The 16,379-nt window shown below is 38.7% G+C and overlaps 1 protein-coding gene across 1 annotated transcript in view; it reads left to right on the forward strand.

Annotated features, from left to right (window-relative positions):
- The first annotated feature begins 2,486 nt into the window (after positions 1-2,486).
- The window catches only part of OLFM3 (olfactomedin 3), a 60,328-nt gene continuing 46,435 nt past the window's right edge, over positions 2,487-16,379 (forward strand). The window contains exon 1 of the mRNA XM_074151431.1: positions 2,487-2,843. Within this exon, the coding sequence (XP_074007532.1) occupies positions 2,775-2,843 (69 nt within the window). The 5' untranslated portion in view covers positions 2,487-2,774. The remainder of the gene's footprint in view (positions 2,844-16,379) is intronic.

Consider the following 16,379-nt stretch of genomic DNA (forward strand, 5'->3'; position numbering starts at 1 on the left):
ACAGATTCAGTATCAGAGAAGACTCTCCATTATAGACCCTGGAATGTCAATGGAAGCTCATTCATAAATTCTATAATTTTCTTTTCTTGTCATAAGGAACTACCCTTTGTAGATCTACCATCCACAGAAATGAAAGACTATATCTTTGTAAAAGATACTGCTGACCAAAAGGGTGCTTCTCTAAGTTATCTTACCATTTTGATTCACTCACAAAAGAAAATCTGGTTATTTTAATCCTAGAAGAAATTCAGAACTCAAAAGTATAATAAACCACTGTAGAAAAAATTAGCACTTTTTATCTGGGAACATTATGCCAAGGATACACAATCTTTTCAGATAGAATGCGGGCAGAACAGTTTCTGCTCCATTTGGCTTTCAGTGGCAGTCTTAACTCTTGAAGACAAAAGACATCAATCTTGTAGGCTAGGAGAGAGTAAGCTAGAAAACCGTGCCCTGCCCATACTCGTTGTCATGGTTTGGGCTGGGCTGGCCACTAAAGTGAACAACAGATCCTCTCATTGACTTCTCTTCTTTTTCAGAGACGGGAGAGCATCTCCCTTCAGCGAGAGAAGGGAGAGGAAGAGACTTACTAGTTTAAAAGAAAACTAAACTACTTTAATGAAATATTAATAGCCAAATTAAAATATAGTAAGATTATAAAAAAAAAAAAAAAAAGAAATATATATAATATATATAAAACCAGTGACAAGCTCCCAGGATGATGATCACGTCACCGGCAGGCACTGGGAACGTCCCAGACTGGACTCAATGACAAATGGAAATTGGATTCTGAATCTGGATTCAGCAACACACGAATCAGAATCAAAGGCAGATGAACAGACAGAGTTCTCCTTGGACACTGGCCACTGAAGAAAAAAGGCTGACCTTTTGATCCCTCAGTTTTTATACTGCGCATGGGGCAGATGGGATGGAATACTTCTGTTGGTCAGGTTTGGGTCACCTATCCTGTCCCCTCCTCCCTGCAGGTGGGACCCCTCTACACTTTTCCGCTTGCAACCCTCCAAAGGGGCAAATAACGAAGTGAACTGACCTTGGTTGTTATAGCAATAAGTATAAACAAGAGCCCTCTGCATACCATTCCTTGGTATGAATTATAAACATTGCATCTTATCACTCTGGAAGCGGACTACTGCCTAAAAAAATATACCATTAATTTCAGAGAGTTCAGTTAGTTAGAAGACACCTAACTGAAAAGCAAAATTACTGAACAGAAAATTGGTCTGTTTCACCTCAAACCAGGACACTCATCCTAACAGACATGCAACCAAAACTACCTCCCAAGTTTGGATTTTTATTTTATTTTTTATACTGAAGTTTTGCTCCTTTCAGGACATTTTTATCCTATTTTTCTCTTTGTCAAGATTACATAGCACCTAAAAATCCACAACGGCGTTGGCTTTTCTGTGCTAGGTGCTGAAAAAGTACAATGCAGACTCCAGAGAATCTAATCAAGACCAAAAAAATCCCAACTGTAAAGCTAATACATTTTTACCATGTAAAGCTGAAAAACTCATTTATAAAAAAACTTAGTTATAATCTTATAACTAAGGTTACCCTGACCAGAGTTCCTGAGCTTGAGCCTTGTAGGAGAAAATAATTGTAACTTTAACATACTTCGCCCATACTAATAAGATGGGGCTGTTCTAAGAGTGATTTACATTTGGGCCATATTCAGCTGCGCTGAAGGTGCAACCCTGAGGAAGCCAAATCACATCCATGGCTGTACTTCCTCATCTGCAGCTGAGGAAGAGTGACCACGAGCTGCTGTATGGGCAGACAGGAGCCCACCCAGAGCCTTGGCTGGCAACCAGTGTTGTCTGACTATACTGGTTTAAGTAGAGAAAAGGAAACTCCTGCTTGCATGCTATGACACATCCTTGGGAGGGGTCCCCAAAAGTCTCCTCAACCAATGACCTCCACCAACATTCACCTATACAGGCCTTCCCACCACAGCTCACTGGCAAAAGCAAGGAGACATGACGGTCCCTTGCTGGCCCGTGGTCCAGCTAGAAAGCAGAGTAGTAGCTTTCCCCTCATCAAGGTTCACCCAAACCCTCACTGAACCTTCCAGGTGAGGGAGTGAAAGGGCGGCAACCCTCAGTCGAAACCCTTCTCCTCTGACCGCCCGCTCCCCACTATGGCTCCTCACAACAGCCCACCCTTGCTCCTCTCCCAGTGCCACCGTGCCCCTTTCTGGAGGGCCGCACCTACACGGGGAACAGAGCCACCGTTGCGGGAGAACAACGCGAAGTTCGGGTGACGGGAGAGGGGGGGCCGCCCCGTGAGAGGGGACACCTCGCCCTTCAGCAGCCCGGGTCGCGCCTCTCCTCAGCCCGCGGCTGCCGGCGCCCCCTCAGCTCATCCCGCCGCCGCATCCCCGCCAACGCTCGGCGGCTCCCGCGCGGCGGCGGTGATGTCACATCCGCCGCCCCGCTCCCCGCGCCCGTCCAGCCGCGCTCGCCGCCGTCTCCCGGGCCCAAACTTTTGGGGTGGGCTGGCTGGGGGCGGAGGGGAGGGGCGGGGGTGGGACGGGGCAGCCGAGCCGCTCCGGCAGCACGGGCAGCGCCGCCGTCGCCCGCCCTCCCCGCGCCGAGGCTGCCCGCGGAATGAGCGTCCCCCGGGCGGCTGCCGCTGCCGCCTCCACTCGGGCTCCGGCGGGCGGGCAGAAAGCGCGGCTGCCGGCGCGGTCGCTGCAGCGGGAGCGGAGTGAATGACCGAGGGGAGCGGCGCGGAGAGGCAGCCCCGGGATCAGAATGCGGGCGCCCGCCAACATCCTCAACCTCCTGCTGCTGTCCTTGCTGGCCGGGCTCGATCCCTCCAAGGTAGGAGCCGGCCGGGCGAGCCCCGCCGACGGCAAGTTCGCCCGGCGCCGCGGAGCGAGGCGAGGCGGTGCCGACCCGCGCACGGCGAGCGATGCTGCTCTGCCGGGCGGCCCGATGGCTCCGGGGAGAGGCGGGTGCGCGTCCTTGGTCTTCCGATGGGCCAGGCCGGGAGAGTTCGCGGCGGAAACCGCTGTCCCCGCTCCTGGCGATCACCGGCTTCAGGGTGCGAGGCGGGGAAGCGCGGATGCAAGCGGTCGGGGGGGGCTTACGGGCGCGGGCAGGCTGCAGCGGGGCCCACGGCACCGGCGCGCAGAGCCCGCGTACCTTCCGCAATCTCCTCACGGCCCCCCGGCACCACCCCACGCAGAAGTTGCGCCAGCTGCACAGGGAAGGGACGGGCAGCGGGAGCGTCGGGGCGGCCGGGGCTCATCCGCTCCTCAGGGCCGGTAGCTGTCCGGCTGACACGAACAGGTATTTATCCCACTCAAGGCAAAAGCGGCGTTTACAGTGCTCGGTGACTGCACCAGTTCTGGGGAAGCAGCTACGCACTGGAAGCAGGGACCGACAGCCTTCGACTGGAAATAAATTTGTGTAGAGTGGAAGCGGAGGCATCACGTGAAGGCACTGGTTTTAGTGCTATAGCCAGGCTCCAGGCTGCTGCAGAGTTTTGCTATTTTCAAACGTGTACATGTCACCAAAAGATCACATCTGATATTGAAGTAATGATAAAAGTAAACAATGTTTTAGCCATGCAACCTTGCTAGTGAAGGTGATTTTAGATTAAATCATCCAAAAAAATCAGAATTGCACTATACCACTTAAGAGCAATAATGCCTGAACCCTCCTAGGCCTGCAGATGTCTATAGTGCTGCATCTTAGAGAGGCAGAACTTGTCTCATCTGTCTTTTTGTGACATGCAATCTTGTAACTGTGAGCATTATAAAAACGTAACGAGAGAGAAACATTCTTATAGTATTGTAGTCTGTTAACCAGCAGTAGTCCATACCATGTTGCCACAATTTATATTGTATGTTGGTGCATGTCATTTTAATGATACTGTTTAGGTACCAGACAACCTTATGAGGCAATGTTCAGCTCTTCCTTTAAAATAAAGGGTTTTTTCCTTTAAAATAAAGCCTCTAATCACGTAAATTAATCATATATAAATATGTACTGAATTTCCAACAATATGGAAGCTATATTCCTCTTTAAAAATACAAAGATTGAAATCAGATTTCCACTGAATTGCTTTTTACAGCTGCAGTATTGTGACTGCTGTTTAATCAGTAAGACACAGTGACAACATAAAAAAGCAGGAGGTGATACAGGATTAATAACATTAGCTAGATAATTAATTATATCAGTTATTAAATAGGAGCTATTTGATAGTATCAGCTATTGCTATATCTGTAAAGAGACTCATCAGGCAGCACAGAGAAGTTCCACATCTGTGTAAATAGCAGCACATGGTCACATCACATTATAATTACAGGTTCCCACACACTCATTTTTCTTTATTTTTCTATCTTGTGTTACACTTAGTCAGATCTATTAAAATTAAGAGACTTAAAGAGACTGCGTGAAAGCAAGAAAAGCAATGTTCCTATCACTGTCTATCCACAGAAGAGTCAAACCACTAATGGAGCAAACGAGCTTCAGCTGGCAGAATTATTATTTTCGTTCAGGTGTCAGAGATATGCCCCAGAATAACAGTGGGAAGAAATGCTCCATCTTATGTGCCTGTCACCATCCAGCACTGAAAAGCAGGATGAGCCACTGGAATGAAATGGCATAAATTAACTTTTGAAACTTTGCTTCTAGCCCTTTTTACTGTGGCATACTGTGCAGAGGGCATAAAAACGGCCTTTTATTCATCACTCTGTGTGACATTTTCAGGGATATTAAAATGTTCATTGCAGGCTCTTTTAACTTTGTGAAAGGGTCATGAGCCAGAAAGCTCGAAAGTCCTTAAGATTATGTAAAAATAAGAGCCCTTAATCAAAGTCTGGTGTTTAACAGAGCTAAATTGGGTATTCAGAAATAAAAACATGAGATCAAATGGTTACTGAGATCCTTGGTTAAGATGCTGCACCACATTAAGCACAAAAAAGATGCTACATGGCAGATAATCATTTAGGTTTTTTGACTATAAACAACAGATTTCATATTTCTGTGAAAAATTATATACGTAAAAATGTTTACAGTTTTTTGTTAGCAAATAAGTACAAGTTGTGACTGAAATCTCACTTTAGAAATGGAAGCAGTGCTCAGTTATTTATCTTGCTTTATGCTAAATTGAAACGGAATAGTAATTTTCTGCCCTGCAGGTTGGGAAGCAAATATATAAAATTAATTGTAGGAAACAAGGGGATGATAAATTCTTCTTTTACAAAAAGAATATGCTCATGACTAGACATACAACTTTTTACATGTCCTTGACACTCACAAACTGTTCAGCTTATGAAAATAAATCACATCAGCTATTTCAAATTATACACAATACATTCCTATTCCTGTCCTACATAATTAATATTCAAGTAATAACTTATTTTACTGATCAACTACTTTAAAATAATGCCTGGGAAAAAAAGCTTTGATTTAGTACCAGGCCATCACTGACTCAAGACTGCTGTCCACAGGCACTCTTATTATGGCAGGCCTTTTATGCTAAACTTACTAGGTTATTTAGTCATTGTAAAGTGTTTAAGTATCGCCATCTTATGGTAAAATATGTAACAAAATATACATATAGTTTATTCTTAAGTCTCTGGTACATTAAGATTTTGTTTCAACCATAGTAATTTATTGCCCATGGTTTTTTATTTCTTCTTATATTTTATGCTAAACGCAGTATAGAATATTGACCAGCTCTAGAAATTCTTCTTTAATAAACAGAAGACAGCTCACTACTAATTAATTTTAAATGCTCTTAGTGCTAATTACAGAATATCAATTTTAAGACATACTAAATGTTATATCTGTTAATTTGATTGTAATTTTTCTCTGCATTTACACAGAAAAAAACAAGAAATGATAATATATTTCAGCAAAGTGTTATTTCCAGCAGGGACGCTAGATATTTAGCAGGAAGCCAGCTATAGGGAAAGGACTTAGGAAAGATTTTATATTCCTTCTCCTACACTTAAGTGCAGTATCTTGAAAGAAGGAACTATTAAATATTAGGAAATTTCTAAGAGTTACTGCTAGATGGCATCTCTGTGCTGCTTTTCTGCAAGCCTGGAGTTATCTGTAATGACCTTCAAAGTATGTAAAGTGGACATACTTTATAAGGATTGCTTTTGCTGGACATCATTTGATAATCACACTAGTATAATCAAGTAAGCTGTTTATAGTGGTGTAATGCTGCTCCACATAGAAATCAAGTTCATCAGGATTCAAAGTCTAGATGGCATTTTTAAAGTTTAATTTTGAAAATTTAAATAGATCTGAAAAATACATTCATTTTTCAAGGCAGTTAATGAACTTAATGCCTTTAAACTTTTATAATGGCGGTATGTCCTACATCTGTTGGGTTTTGGCTTTCTGAATTTCACAAAAAAATGTTTCAGAAGAAGACTGCCAAATACAATCCCAAACAGAAGCTAAGTAAGGACAGTTACAGAAAGCAACTGCTATCTGTATTCATTGCTTGGGATAATAGGATATTTGGGAATAATAACACTAAAAAATAAAAGCAATTTTGAAACCAGTCATCCATTTTGGAATGCTTAATTACACTTTGCATTTTGATCTTTGCAATGGCTGTGTTTCTAGATTTTAAAAAATTTTCACATATAATCAGACTACAAAACTAGCCACTAAAATCTTTCTTTTTACCATATTTCAAGAAGTTGTGCACTGCTTTAATGCTGCTTTGCAATACAAATTAATTCATCCTATTGTGAGATTTTGTAACAAGAATACTATGTACAAACAAGGGTTACCATAATACACTGTTTTTGTTGGAAATATGACTCAGAGTATTACAATACACTGCAAAATTAAATGGGAAACTCATTAGCTATTTGGAAATTAATTTACCCTGTTTCTTACAGGTTTAGTAGTTACTCAATAGAGAAATCGTATATAATTATTTAGCCTGCGTGATTTAAGAATGCTCTAGATCACTAACTGCTGCATGCGGTCAGCTCTTACCTGGTGTCTGGTCTCCCATTTCTGAGCAACATGATTCAATTGAAGAACATCCTATTGCTATCAATATATCCTGGGCCCTCTCCCAGGTGTTATTCTGGGAGATTTTACTCTCGCTCTAGTAACTTCAGTCAATGGGTAAAGACCAAAGACTGTTGTCAACACTACTGATTCTTCCTGAGATGATCAATACAATGCCTTCTAACCTTTCATTCCCAGAAAAACAAAAAAGCTTCATAGATTTCCTATTCGTCCACACTCAATGACACACATTCACCATACGTGATATAAAATCACAGAAAGGTATTCACTACATCATTTTAAGTAACATATATGAAGATATTAGAAGAGACTATGCAAAAACACTCATGTGAGTGACATCTACGTGACTGCTAACTCTCCTGGTGCTATCAGACATCATGTGGTCTTTAACGGCTTTTTAAAACTGTTGATGCTATGTGAAGAGAACTTTTTTTCCCTTTAGCTAAAACCAGATTCCTCTGTTGTTCACTACTAATATCCCTGCTACTTCTTTGAATGCACTCATACACCGATTATATACATTATATATAATCTCAAAAAAAAAATATGTATGTATATGTATACATAAACATATGCATATACATCTACTAAGTAATTCTTTTCTCACAGGAAACAATTATTTTCCCATTAGATGCATATTGCCTTCAGTAACTGGGCTTCCACCTTTCTTCTATATTTAGTCAAGTCATAAACCAATAAAGGAAGAACAATTCATGAAACAGGCAAAGAAGAAAAAGCTGAAGCACAGACGGTGACTGTCAGGAACAGGGAATGCAGCATAACAGCTATTAAAACAACATCCAGCTATAGCTCTAAAAATTGTGTTTCTAGTTGGCTACAGATTTAAGACAGTTATAAATTTAAAGTTCAAATACATAAGTTCATAAGGGGCCTATTAAAAAATGAACAGGGAGTCCTCAGAGAGGGAAACCTCCTTTTCCAATACTATAGTATGAAAAAAAATGCTTCAGGGCATCACTTAGGCATTCTTATGGGATCTTCACTGATAACCAGGTAAAATTCAAAAGCCTTGCAGGAGTAGTCTGGGACTAGTCCGCTCGAAGACCATCTTTCACAAGAACAGCAATTAATCCTACTGCTTCACTCCACAAGGCAGTGATCTCTCGCCTAAGATGCAACCTAGAGAAAGTGAGGACTTTGTGTGCCTGGGTTTGAATACAGAATTCTTTTCATGAGGGAGCATTCAGGAACAAATGGAAAAGTGCTCTTATTTATAGAAATTAACTGAAACTTTCAGAAATTCTTTCATTTAAGCCTAAGTGGGATAAAAGCAGAACATACCTCAGAATTCCAGACCTGTTATTCACATGTTTTGAAACCAAGATGTTGGTTTCAAACACAAGCGTATGTTTCTATACACGTTAATCATTCCACCTAAGAAACTAGCCAGCAGAATTCTTAGTCCTCCAAGCCAGTAAAAAACAGAAATACAGTAGCAGCACATATCACTCTTAAAAATACTTTGAATGGTCTCCAGAAAAACATTCCAGAGTTAAACATTTTTATGGATTTCAAGAATTCTGAAAGAAGACAAAAGAGCTTACATTGTACTCATTAATAGAAGGATACAGTGTGCACTACTTCCCACATGGTCAGCTAATAAGTGGGCACTTGGTGCACCCACAGAACAGAACAATTCACTGTTCACCTGATCTGACCTCATTTTTCAAAAAAGAGTTCTTTCACCAAAAAAAAAAAAAAAGAAAGAAAAAACAGCTCCACAGGTGTCCCTCTTCAGTATTTTTACTCACTTTTTCTTTCTGAGAGGAAATTACCTTAATGCATTCACAGGGAGATCTCTTAAGAACTCTCAAAGTATACATCATCAATCTTCATGTACTTCGTCCTGGCATTAATGATGTTTTTGTTCAGTTTGCTAAAAAGAAAAAACAGGTGATAAATATCTTAACCATTCTTTTATTCAGTCAGCTGGGACATTTTTCTAGCACTAAAAAGAAATTCATTTTCTAGAGGACACAATTCCTTTTACTTCAGTACTAAGTTATCTTTACCACCAATTCAGAAAGTTGATTCTTTTGTTTATCATATTTGCACTGGAACACATTGAATATTAACCAGAAAAGATAGTGCATGTTATCCAAGAAGTAAGAATATAAGTGAACCAGAAGTGTAAAGGTGGCTGTTTTGTGAAAGCTGCGTGGAACTCTAATTTAGAAATGGACAAAAAGTTGCAACTTTAACAATTATGATTACGGCACGTTATTATCTAGCTGAAGGACACCTATCCACCACTGATGGCCACTTGATACTTTCCACCGTCTAAAATAAAGGATTTACCCTCATTTCAAGATGCAGGAATCAAACATGAGTAGTTCAGTTAAGGGAGCATTTGTCTCTGTTCATGAATTTAAGATTCTTTCATGAATTAAGATTCTTCATGAATTAAGACTGGGTTATGGTGAAGCCCAAGCAAAGACAATTCTGAGATTATTTCTTAATGTTGTGCACAGAACAGTGTCAAGACATGTATTTGAAAAGAAGGGAGACTAATCTTGGACATAAACTCTTATGTCCCAGCATTACTTCTAAGAATCGGTGACACTTCACTGTAATCTTGGACTGCAGCTTCAGATTTTTTCATTAGTGACTCCAATCTTAAAGGCAACTGAGCTTCTATCAGAAGCATAATTTATCAGAATGCTTGAAATTATTTCAAAAACATTACTATTTTTATTGTCATTGTTTTATTCCTGCCATTAAAGGTTTTTTAAGTCTAGACATGGTTTTGTTGGAGAATTCATATTTCTGTCTGAAAGAGATACCAAGGCACCAGAATGCAAAATAACAAGGCCCACTATATGGATTATCTTATCCCCATTTGTAAGACTTTCTCATTGGGAATAGTACTAAAAGATTTTGTAATAAATATGGAAATAACCTATGTATCAGACAAAGAAAGTTAGTACCATTTTTCTAGCTAGCTCTGTGTTGACTAAAACCAAATGATCTCTAGTCTTCATCTCTACTGGCCAGCTTCTAGAACAGTTTCCTAATAACTACCTTTTCTGGCAATATGACTGGTTCATATTAATGAACTAAATACACCACAAGATGTGCATGCTTCCAGAAGGAAACACAGAGCATAAAATGCTGGTGATACAAGCGGTTAACATTAAGGAGGTAACGTATTAACGGATACAGGAGTATACAAAATAATTTCTTACTTAAAGTTTCATGGTGGTATCACACAGAGCATATACTTTTTTTCATACTATCCTATTGCCCTCTTCAACTTCATGACAGAGGTTTACTTATCGGAAAATCAAAAGAAACAACCTGGCATATTTTTCATAAGTCAGTAACCAATCATAAATTGAAACTTGAGATATAGCCAAAAGTAAGTTGAATAGGAAATGCCAGGCCTATGGATATGGAATTTTGTAAACTCTTACTGAGCTGCTTCTGTATTTATGTTTTTTTAATAAGAAAGAAAAACATACTATGCAACTATTCACAAAATACGCACTCCTATTTATTTAAAACTTTTTTCTTCAAGAGAAATTAAAGTTAGTTTAATATTCTGACCCCTTCTGAGCCTTTATCAGACTTTTAAAACACTTAAATAACTAACCTAAAGCAGTCCCAGATAACACAGATGTCATTTTTTCATACTGCATTCCCCTGAAGAACAGACGTTTATCTGATGCACTGCCTTCTACCCAAGTGAATCCTTGTAACTGTCAATGCAGATTTAATATTTCTATTTACTCACTTCACTGAAAAGCATATATCAGTCAGCATAATAGCAGCTTAAGCAAATTCTGGAAGCAAGTAGCCCTCTTCACTCCTATGGTTTTGGGAAGTATTGAATGAACCCTCTTATTAAGTGCCAATCACAACACTGTGAATAATATTGTTCTTAATTTATTGGTGCATGTTATTAAAAAACAGAGTTTTATAGAGACCTCCATTTTTAGAACCACTCCTTTGGGAAAAGACTTTAAAATGTGTTTCAGTGTATCCCTTTCAATGAGATAACTAAGCACGTAAATAGTTTTCCATATATGAAATTGCAGATGTTATTTCAGTTTGGACTTCAGTTTTAAAATTGGATTTACAAAAACAGGTACTTCATTACATTCAGAATACATTAATACCTGTGGTTACAGCAAATATTATTGATCTGAGATCTCATTATAAATGCAAACCTGTCACACACTTGTTTACTCATATTAAACGGGGTTGTTCAGTCTCAACCTTCCCACTGCAATTATTTTTTTCCTATTCATTTTGTATAATCTCTTACATATTATTCTAACAAATCTACCTTCTTATAATAAGATTCTGTGCATTTTCAATATATAGTATTGAGACTTTTCCAAGAAAATACATAGAGAACAGTGTAGTTGTAACACTGAGCTACTGTACCATGTAACAAACAGTACATAGAATAGATGATGGTATGAAAAATTTAGATACAGCTGTAGATACATGCACTCTCAGTTCTCAAAGGAAAAAAGTCAGATAAGCTCAGACATCAAAAAAGTCCACAACTCTATTAAATAAGAAAAACACAGATATTAAATAATATTCAAATTATTCCATCAATAAAATGATTGTAGAAAGGAACGACAAAATACTGGTTAACAAAATCAGAATTGCTGAGTTCTTAAGTTTTCTTGGAGAAGTGTGACCTCCTAAATTATTTATAATATGCCCTGCCCATATTTTACTCAGACTGACAATGAATTGAAAGCTTTTGGGAAATACCTTATTCAGAGAAAAGGTTTCTGAAAAGGAAATTTAAGTCTGAAAGTTACTTCTGTCACCTCAATTTAGCCAAGGAATTATTTTAAAATATATGTTTCAAAGAATGTTCAAAATTGTGGTTGTTTGCTTCAAGGTAAAATTACATTTCCTATGGGATCAGCATCATTCAACAGATTATTTTCTTTTGAGTTAGCCTTTCTAATGCACTCAGTGACTTACTTTTCAAATCAGTAGCTATTTTTCAGATACACAAAAAGCCTTGTTCAAAGTGTCAGTTACAACTTCATATTCACTTTATTCAGCCTGGACATAATTTCTATTCTGATAACTGATTTATCTTGAACAGCAGTTATTTAACATACTTTCAGGAATGAATTTGCTGAGGAGTAAAGGGCTGTGCAGACTTCGCCCACTATCAGTCTCAGTGCACTCCCAGGATCTATTCTACGGCCCTGGCTCCCCAATGCTTTAATACATTTTTCAGCAACTTTTTAGTCCCCACTGCTTATTCAGTTTACTCCTTTTTGAGGTATTCTGAGAGAAACTCATGAGATTTTTTGAGATACACATTACGTCACATAGGGAGAATTAGTCATATCTTTGTCCTATGTGTATTCCTGGTCCACATGGACATCTGGTTCATGAATAGGCTTGTTCTCTGACTTACAACAATAGTCAGTCCTTTTTGAATGTATCCTAAAAAGAGCACAATACACAAACATTGCCACTGACCTGTTTTCCATCCTGTCTCTGAATACACACACAATTATCAAAACATTAAAAACATATGTAATAACAATCTCCCATGAGGATCAGCTTTAGCCACAAGCAAAGAATATGGTCTCCTGCATTTTTGTCTTTTCAAAGCCTCACGTTCCCCTCTGACTCTTTAACCTAAAGGCTAATCCTGCTTCCACCTCTGCCTGCCACGTAACAGGCAGGATTTTATTAACTCCTAGACACCTCCTCTACCCCCAATGCAAATTTTGCAAGTGTTATTGCTTTTCTTTCTCTTTGTGATTAATATGTGAAAATGATACAGACATTACTGTTTAACGAGCTCAACGGTACGTATGTTAGTAACACATGTAATGAAACTAGATATGCAGAAATGCATATGAGTAAATGCATATGAGCTGAAAAGCACATGAGTAAACTGGAAGCTATATCCCATACTATGCCCCACAAAAATTAAAGCTTCCAGTCTCACAGAAGTCCCTCCTGGCCCAATAAACTGTACTGAAACCAGAAGCAAAGAATAAGAGAAGTTCCTCTAAGGTAGGAAGAGAGTATAAATAGTGAGATTGGCTATATCTTTACCCCTCTACTGAATGTGCACATAAAACTTCTGGAGTTACACAAGCATCACATATTTCTTCATTCTGTGATATTACAGGTTCACTTACAACATCAAAAAATCTGTCAGTTGTGGCTGTCACAAGGTTAAGTAGCTGATTTGCATTCTAATCCTTTTTAATAAGAAGTTCATAAAAATAATTTTTAATGACCTTCTGCTATACTAGTCCTGCAGAGACTGCTAAAACAAATACTTCTCTATTAGCAGATGGTATAGCAATACATGTCTACCTTGTTTCCCTTCCATACTTCTTGCTGTGATCAGCAATCTATGCAGCACAATTCAAGGAGTTCAAATTTCTGTGCTGTAGTCATCTTTTGCTGATCTTTCTTTGCCCTCTGGACTTGCTTTCTCATAACCATATACATATTCTGTTAAAGTTCAAGTCAGCAAATGTGAATATCTTCACTGCAGTGAGAAAGTAAAATTAGTATATCCAAAGTTCCAATTACTGGCCTTACATTTACATATGGTACCCTAGTGGCTTTAAATAATTGCTGTTGTCCTTATCTAGAGTGAACTGCAATTCTCTGAGATCTTTGGAGTTTCTTTCAATTTAAACAGCTTTTAAATTTTTCTTGGCACCACAGCTGGAACATTCATTCAGATGCCTCCTACAAAAAAATTTTATATTCATAATTTTTTATTTTTTAATAATTTATGGTCCAATGCATTTGAATCAGAAGTGCTAGAAATTACAAAATACAAAGACCCCTACTACATCATTTTCATCATAAGCTCATCAAACTTTCAGAAAATCTACTTTTAAAGCAAATTTCATATCCAGAAAAAAATTAAAACTAGATACACAGTAGTTTATGCTCCCCGTGATTGTTTTTCTAGATCTAACTTTTGCTGAAATGGTACAAATTTATTATTAATTGTGATGATCTGAGACATAAAATTGTTGTTTTGGAGAGACAAGAGGCTTTTTACTGAGAAATGCTCATGAAAGAATAATATCTCAAATTCTGTTTAGAAAAGCTAACTATTAGCCTATGTATTGTGGTTCTTTGTAAGATTGTGATTTTATTATCAAAAAAATGCAATGACAAAAATGCTGGCCCTCCCAAAAATGCCTGTATTTACACTGCAGTCAGTGGTAGCTTTCCCCCTATTCCTTCTCCTGTTCTGAGCTACCAGCTCCAGAGAGCAGCACATGAGGAAGAACACAAACGCTACTCATCTGCTCATCCAACTCTTTCAACATCTTCTGTGTGTGGAGGAATGTACAGACAGATCTATTCCTCTACTTGTTGGACTAGACAATGAAATTGTCCCTGATGGATAAGATTCACTAGGAGAGGAAAGGTATGTGTTGGCTTAACTTGAGTTTCCTCTGGCCTGAATAAGAAGTGAAGAGACACTCTTCTTCCTTCGAAGATTTCAAAACACTCTCCCAAGGCAGAATGACATGGCTTTCCTAATGTCTCTGATAAGGCCAGAAGCCAGAAGCTACCAGATAAGCTACCAGAAGCCACCAAGCAACACTGAGAGCCTTGAGTTTAAATGAAAGAAAAGGGTCTTTGATGCAATACTGGCAGTAGCTGTAGTATTCAAATTTGCCCAGTTCTAGTTTTGTCAAGTGAGAAAGCTATGCTAATGGCTAAGGTTCACCACTGCTCATACAGAAAAAAATTTACCCACATGCTAGTGGAATTCATATTACATTCACTGGTATCTGTCAGGAACAGAATAAATTGCTCTTGCTTATAGCTGTATCCCGTTTAGAAATGCCACAGAATTAAATTAGGTTAAGGCTGGTTAGGTCATTGAGTCCACCTCTGTACAATGGACACGACCAGTTCATGTTTTCTCATATGGTTCCACAAATCCCTTTCTAAACAGCTGGTAATAGTGATGGTAGTTATTGAAAAAAAAATCCTGATAATCCCTAACTGCCAAATCTTCTGGTAAACAGAAACAAGGTTGCAATTTTTTCTCCTTCGGAATTTTCCCGAACCATGTGAAACTAGATATTGTCTAACACTTACTTTCCCCTTCTCGTTAGTATTCTTGGACATATGCTATTTGTATTTTGTGATTTTCCTGTTTTAATTGCCTCTAACGCATAAGAATGACTGATGTTGTTATTTCACTGTCTAATTATTCTGGGCCCCTACCTCCAGAAACTAATCTCTTAGGCAAGTTTTTTCATGTTAAAATATCACTCTTTTCTTATCCGTTCTCATAAATTTCAATTATAGTTCTAAACACCTACTGTATCGTGTCATCATTAGTTTCCCAAACATTTACAGGTTTTAAGAAAGTAAACTAGTAAATGTGGTATCTTCCTTTTCTAATATTTTTGCTTTCTCTGCAGAAAATATGCTATTTTTAGTTAATTTCATACCAAAGTCCTTAGGCTTCTCCTTTCTTCTCCCTCCAAAACACTAATTGTTATTCTGTTCCCGCACACTTCTCGTTTGCAGTCTTAGAATGCTTTCTGACTAGCCATGTTCCTTACAGATCCCCTTAACTGTGAGCCATTTGCTTTTGCCATATTCAGCTATCTTTAGAGGATGGCTTCTTTTTCCAGGAACCTTTTCCATATTTTTCAGTTTTGAGATATTCTTAAAGAGTTTTGCTAAGTTTTCACAGATTCCTGCGGTCCCATCCATATCACTTCATATGCTGAATTTTGTTTCTATTATTATTTTTACTAATAATTGAAACCAAATCCTCTGAGCTACAAATAAGTGCATTTCAAGCCAAATGCACTATTAACCTAAGGAAAACAGCCCATGATTGCAAGAATTCACATGATTATGGTTCATGCACCATATATGTTTGATTTTACTTAAAAGTTCACAGCACACAGCTCTAGTAAGTTCATTGGACTGGAAAGACTTTCAGCTATCCTTCCAAGGGCATATATCCCACTTCTGGAACAGTTACTCCAATTAGGATCATTTTAACTAAAATGCTTCATGACAGGCATGGGGAAAGGGGAAGGGGGGGAACCACAAAAACCACTGCCTAAAGGTACCCTTTTTTTATATATTGGTTGTTTTGGGGAGGACATTTTTTAACACAAGTCTGCTCGAACAAAGCATTGACTGTAGTAGGAGGAACTAATGATCAGCATACCTACCACTATTTAAACACAAGCTTAAGAATTATCTTAAATAATCTACTTGGTTATTTTAAATTTTAAAAAAATATATCCAGTCTGATAATTCACATCTGGATACCAGGCCTATTACTTCAGACTCTCTGCTTTTTCTGCTGAA

This window comes from Numenius arquata, chromosome 8 (assembly GCF_964106895.1).
Source record: "Numenius arquata chromosome 8, bNumArq3.hap1.1, whole genome shotgun sequence".
NCBI lineage: Eukaryota > Metazoa > Chordata > Aves > Charadriiformes > Scolopacidae > Numenius > Numenius arquata.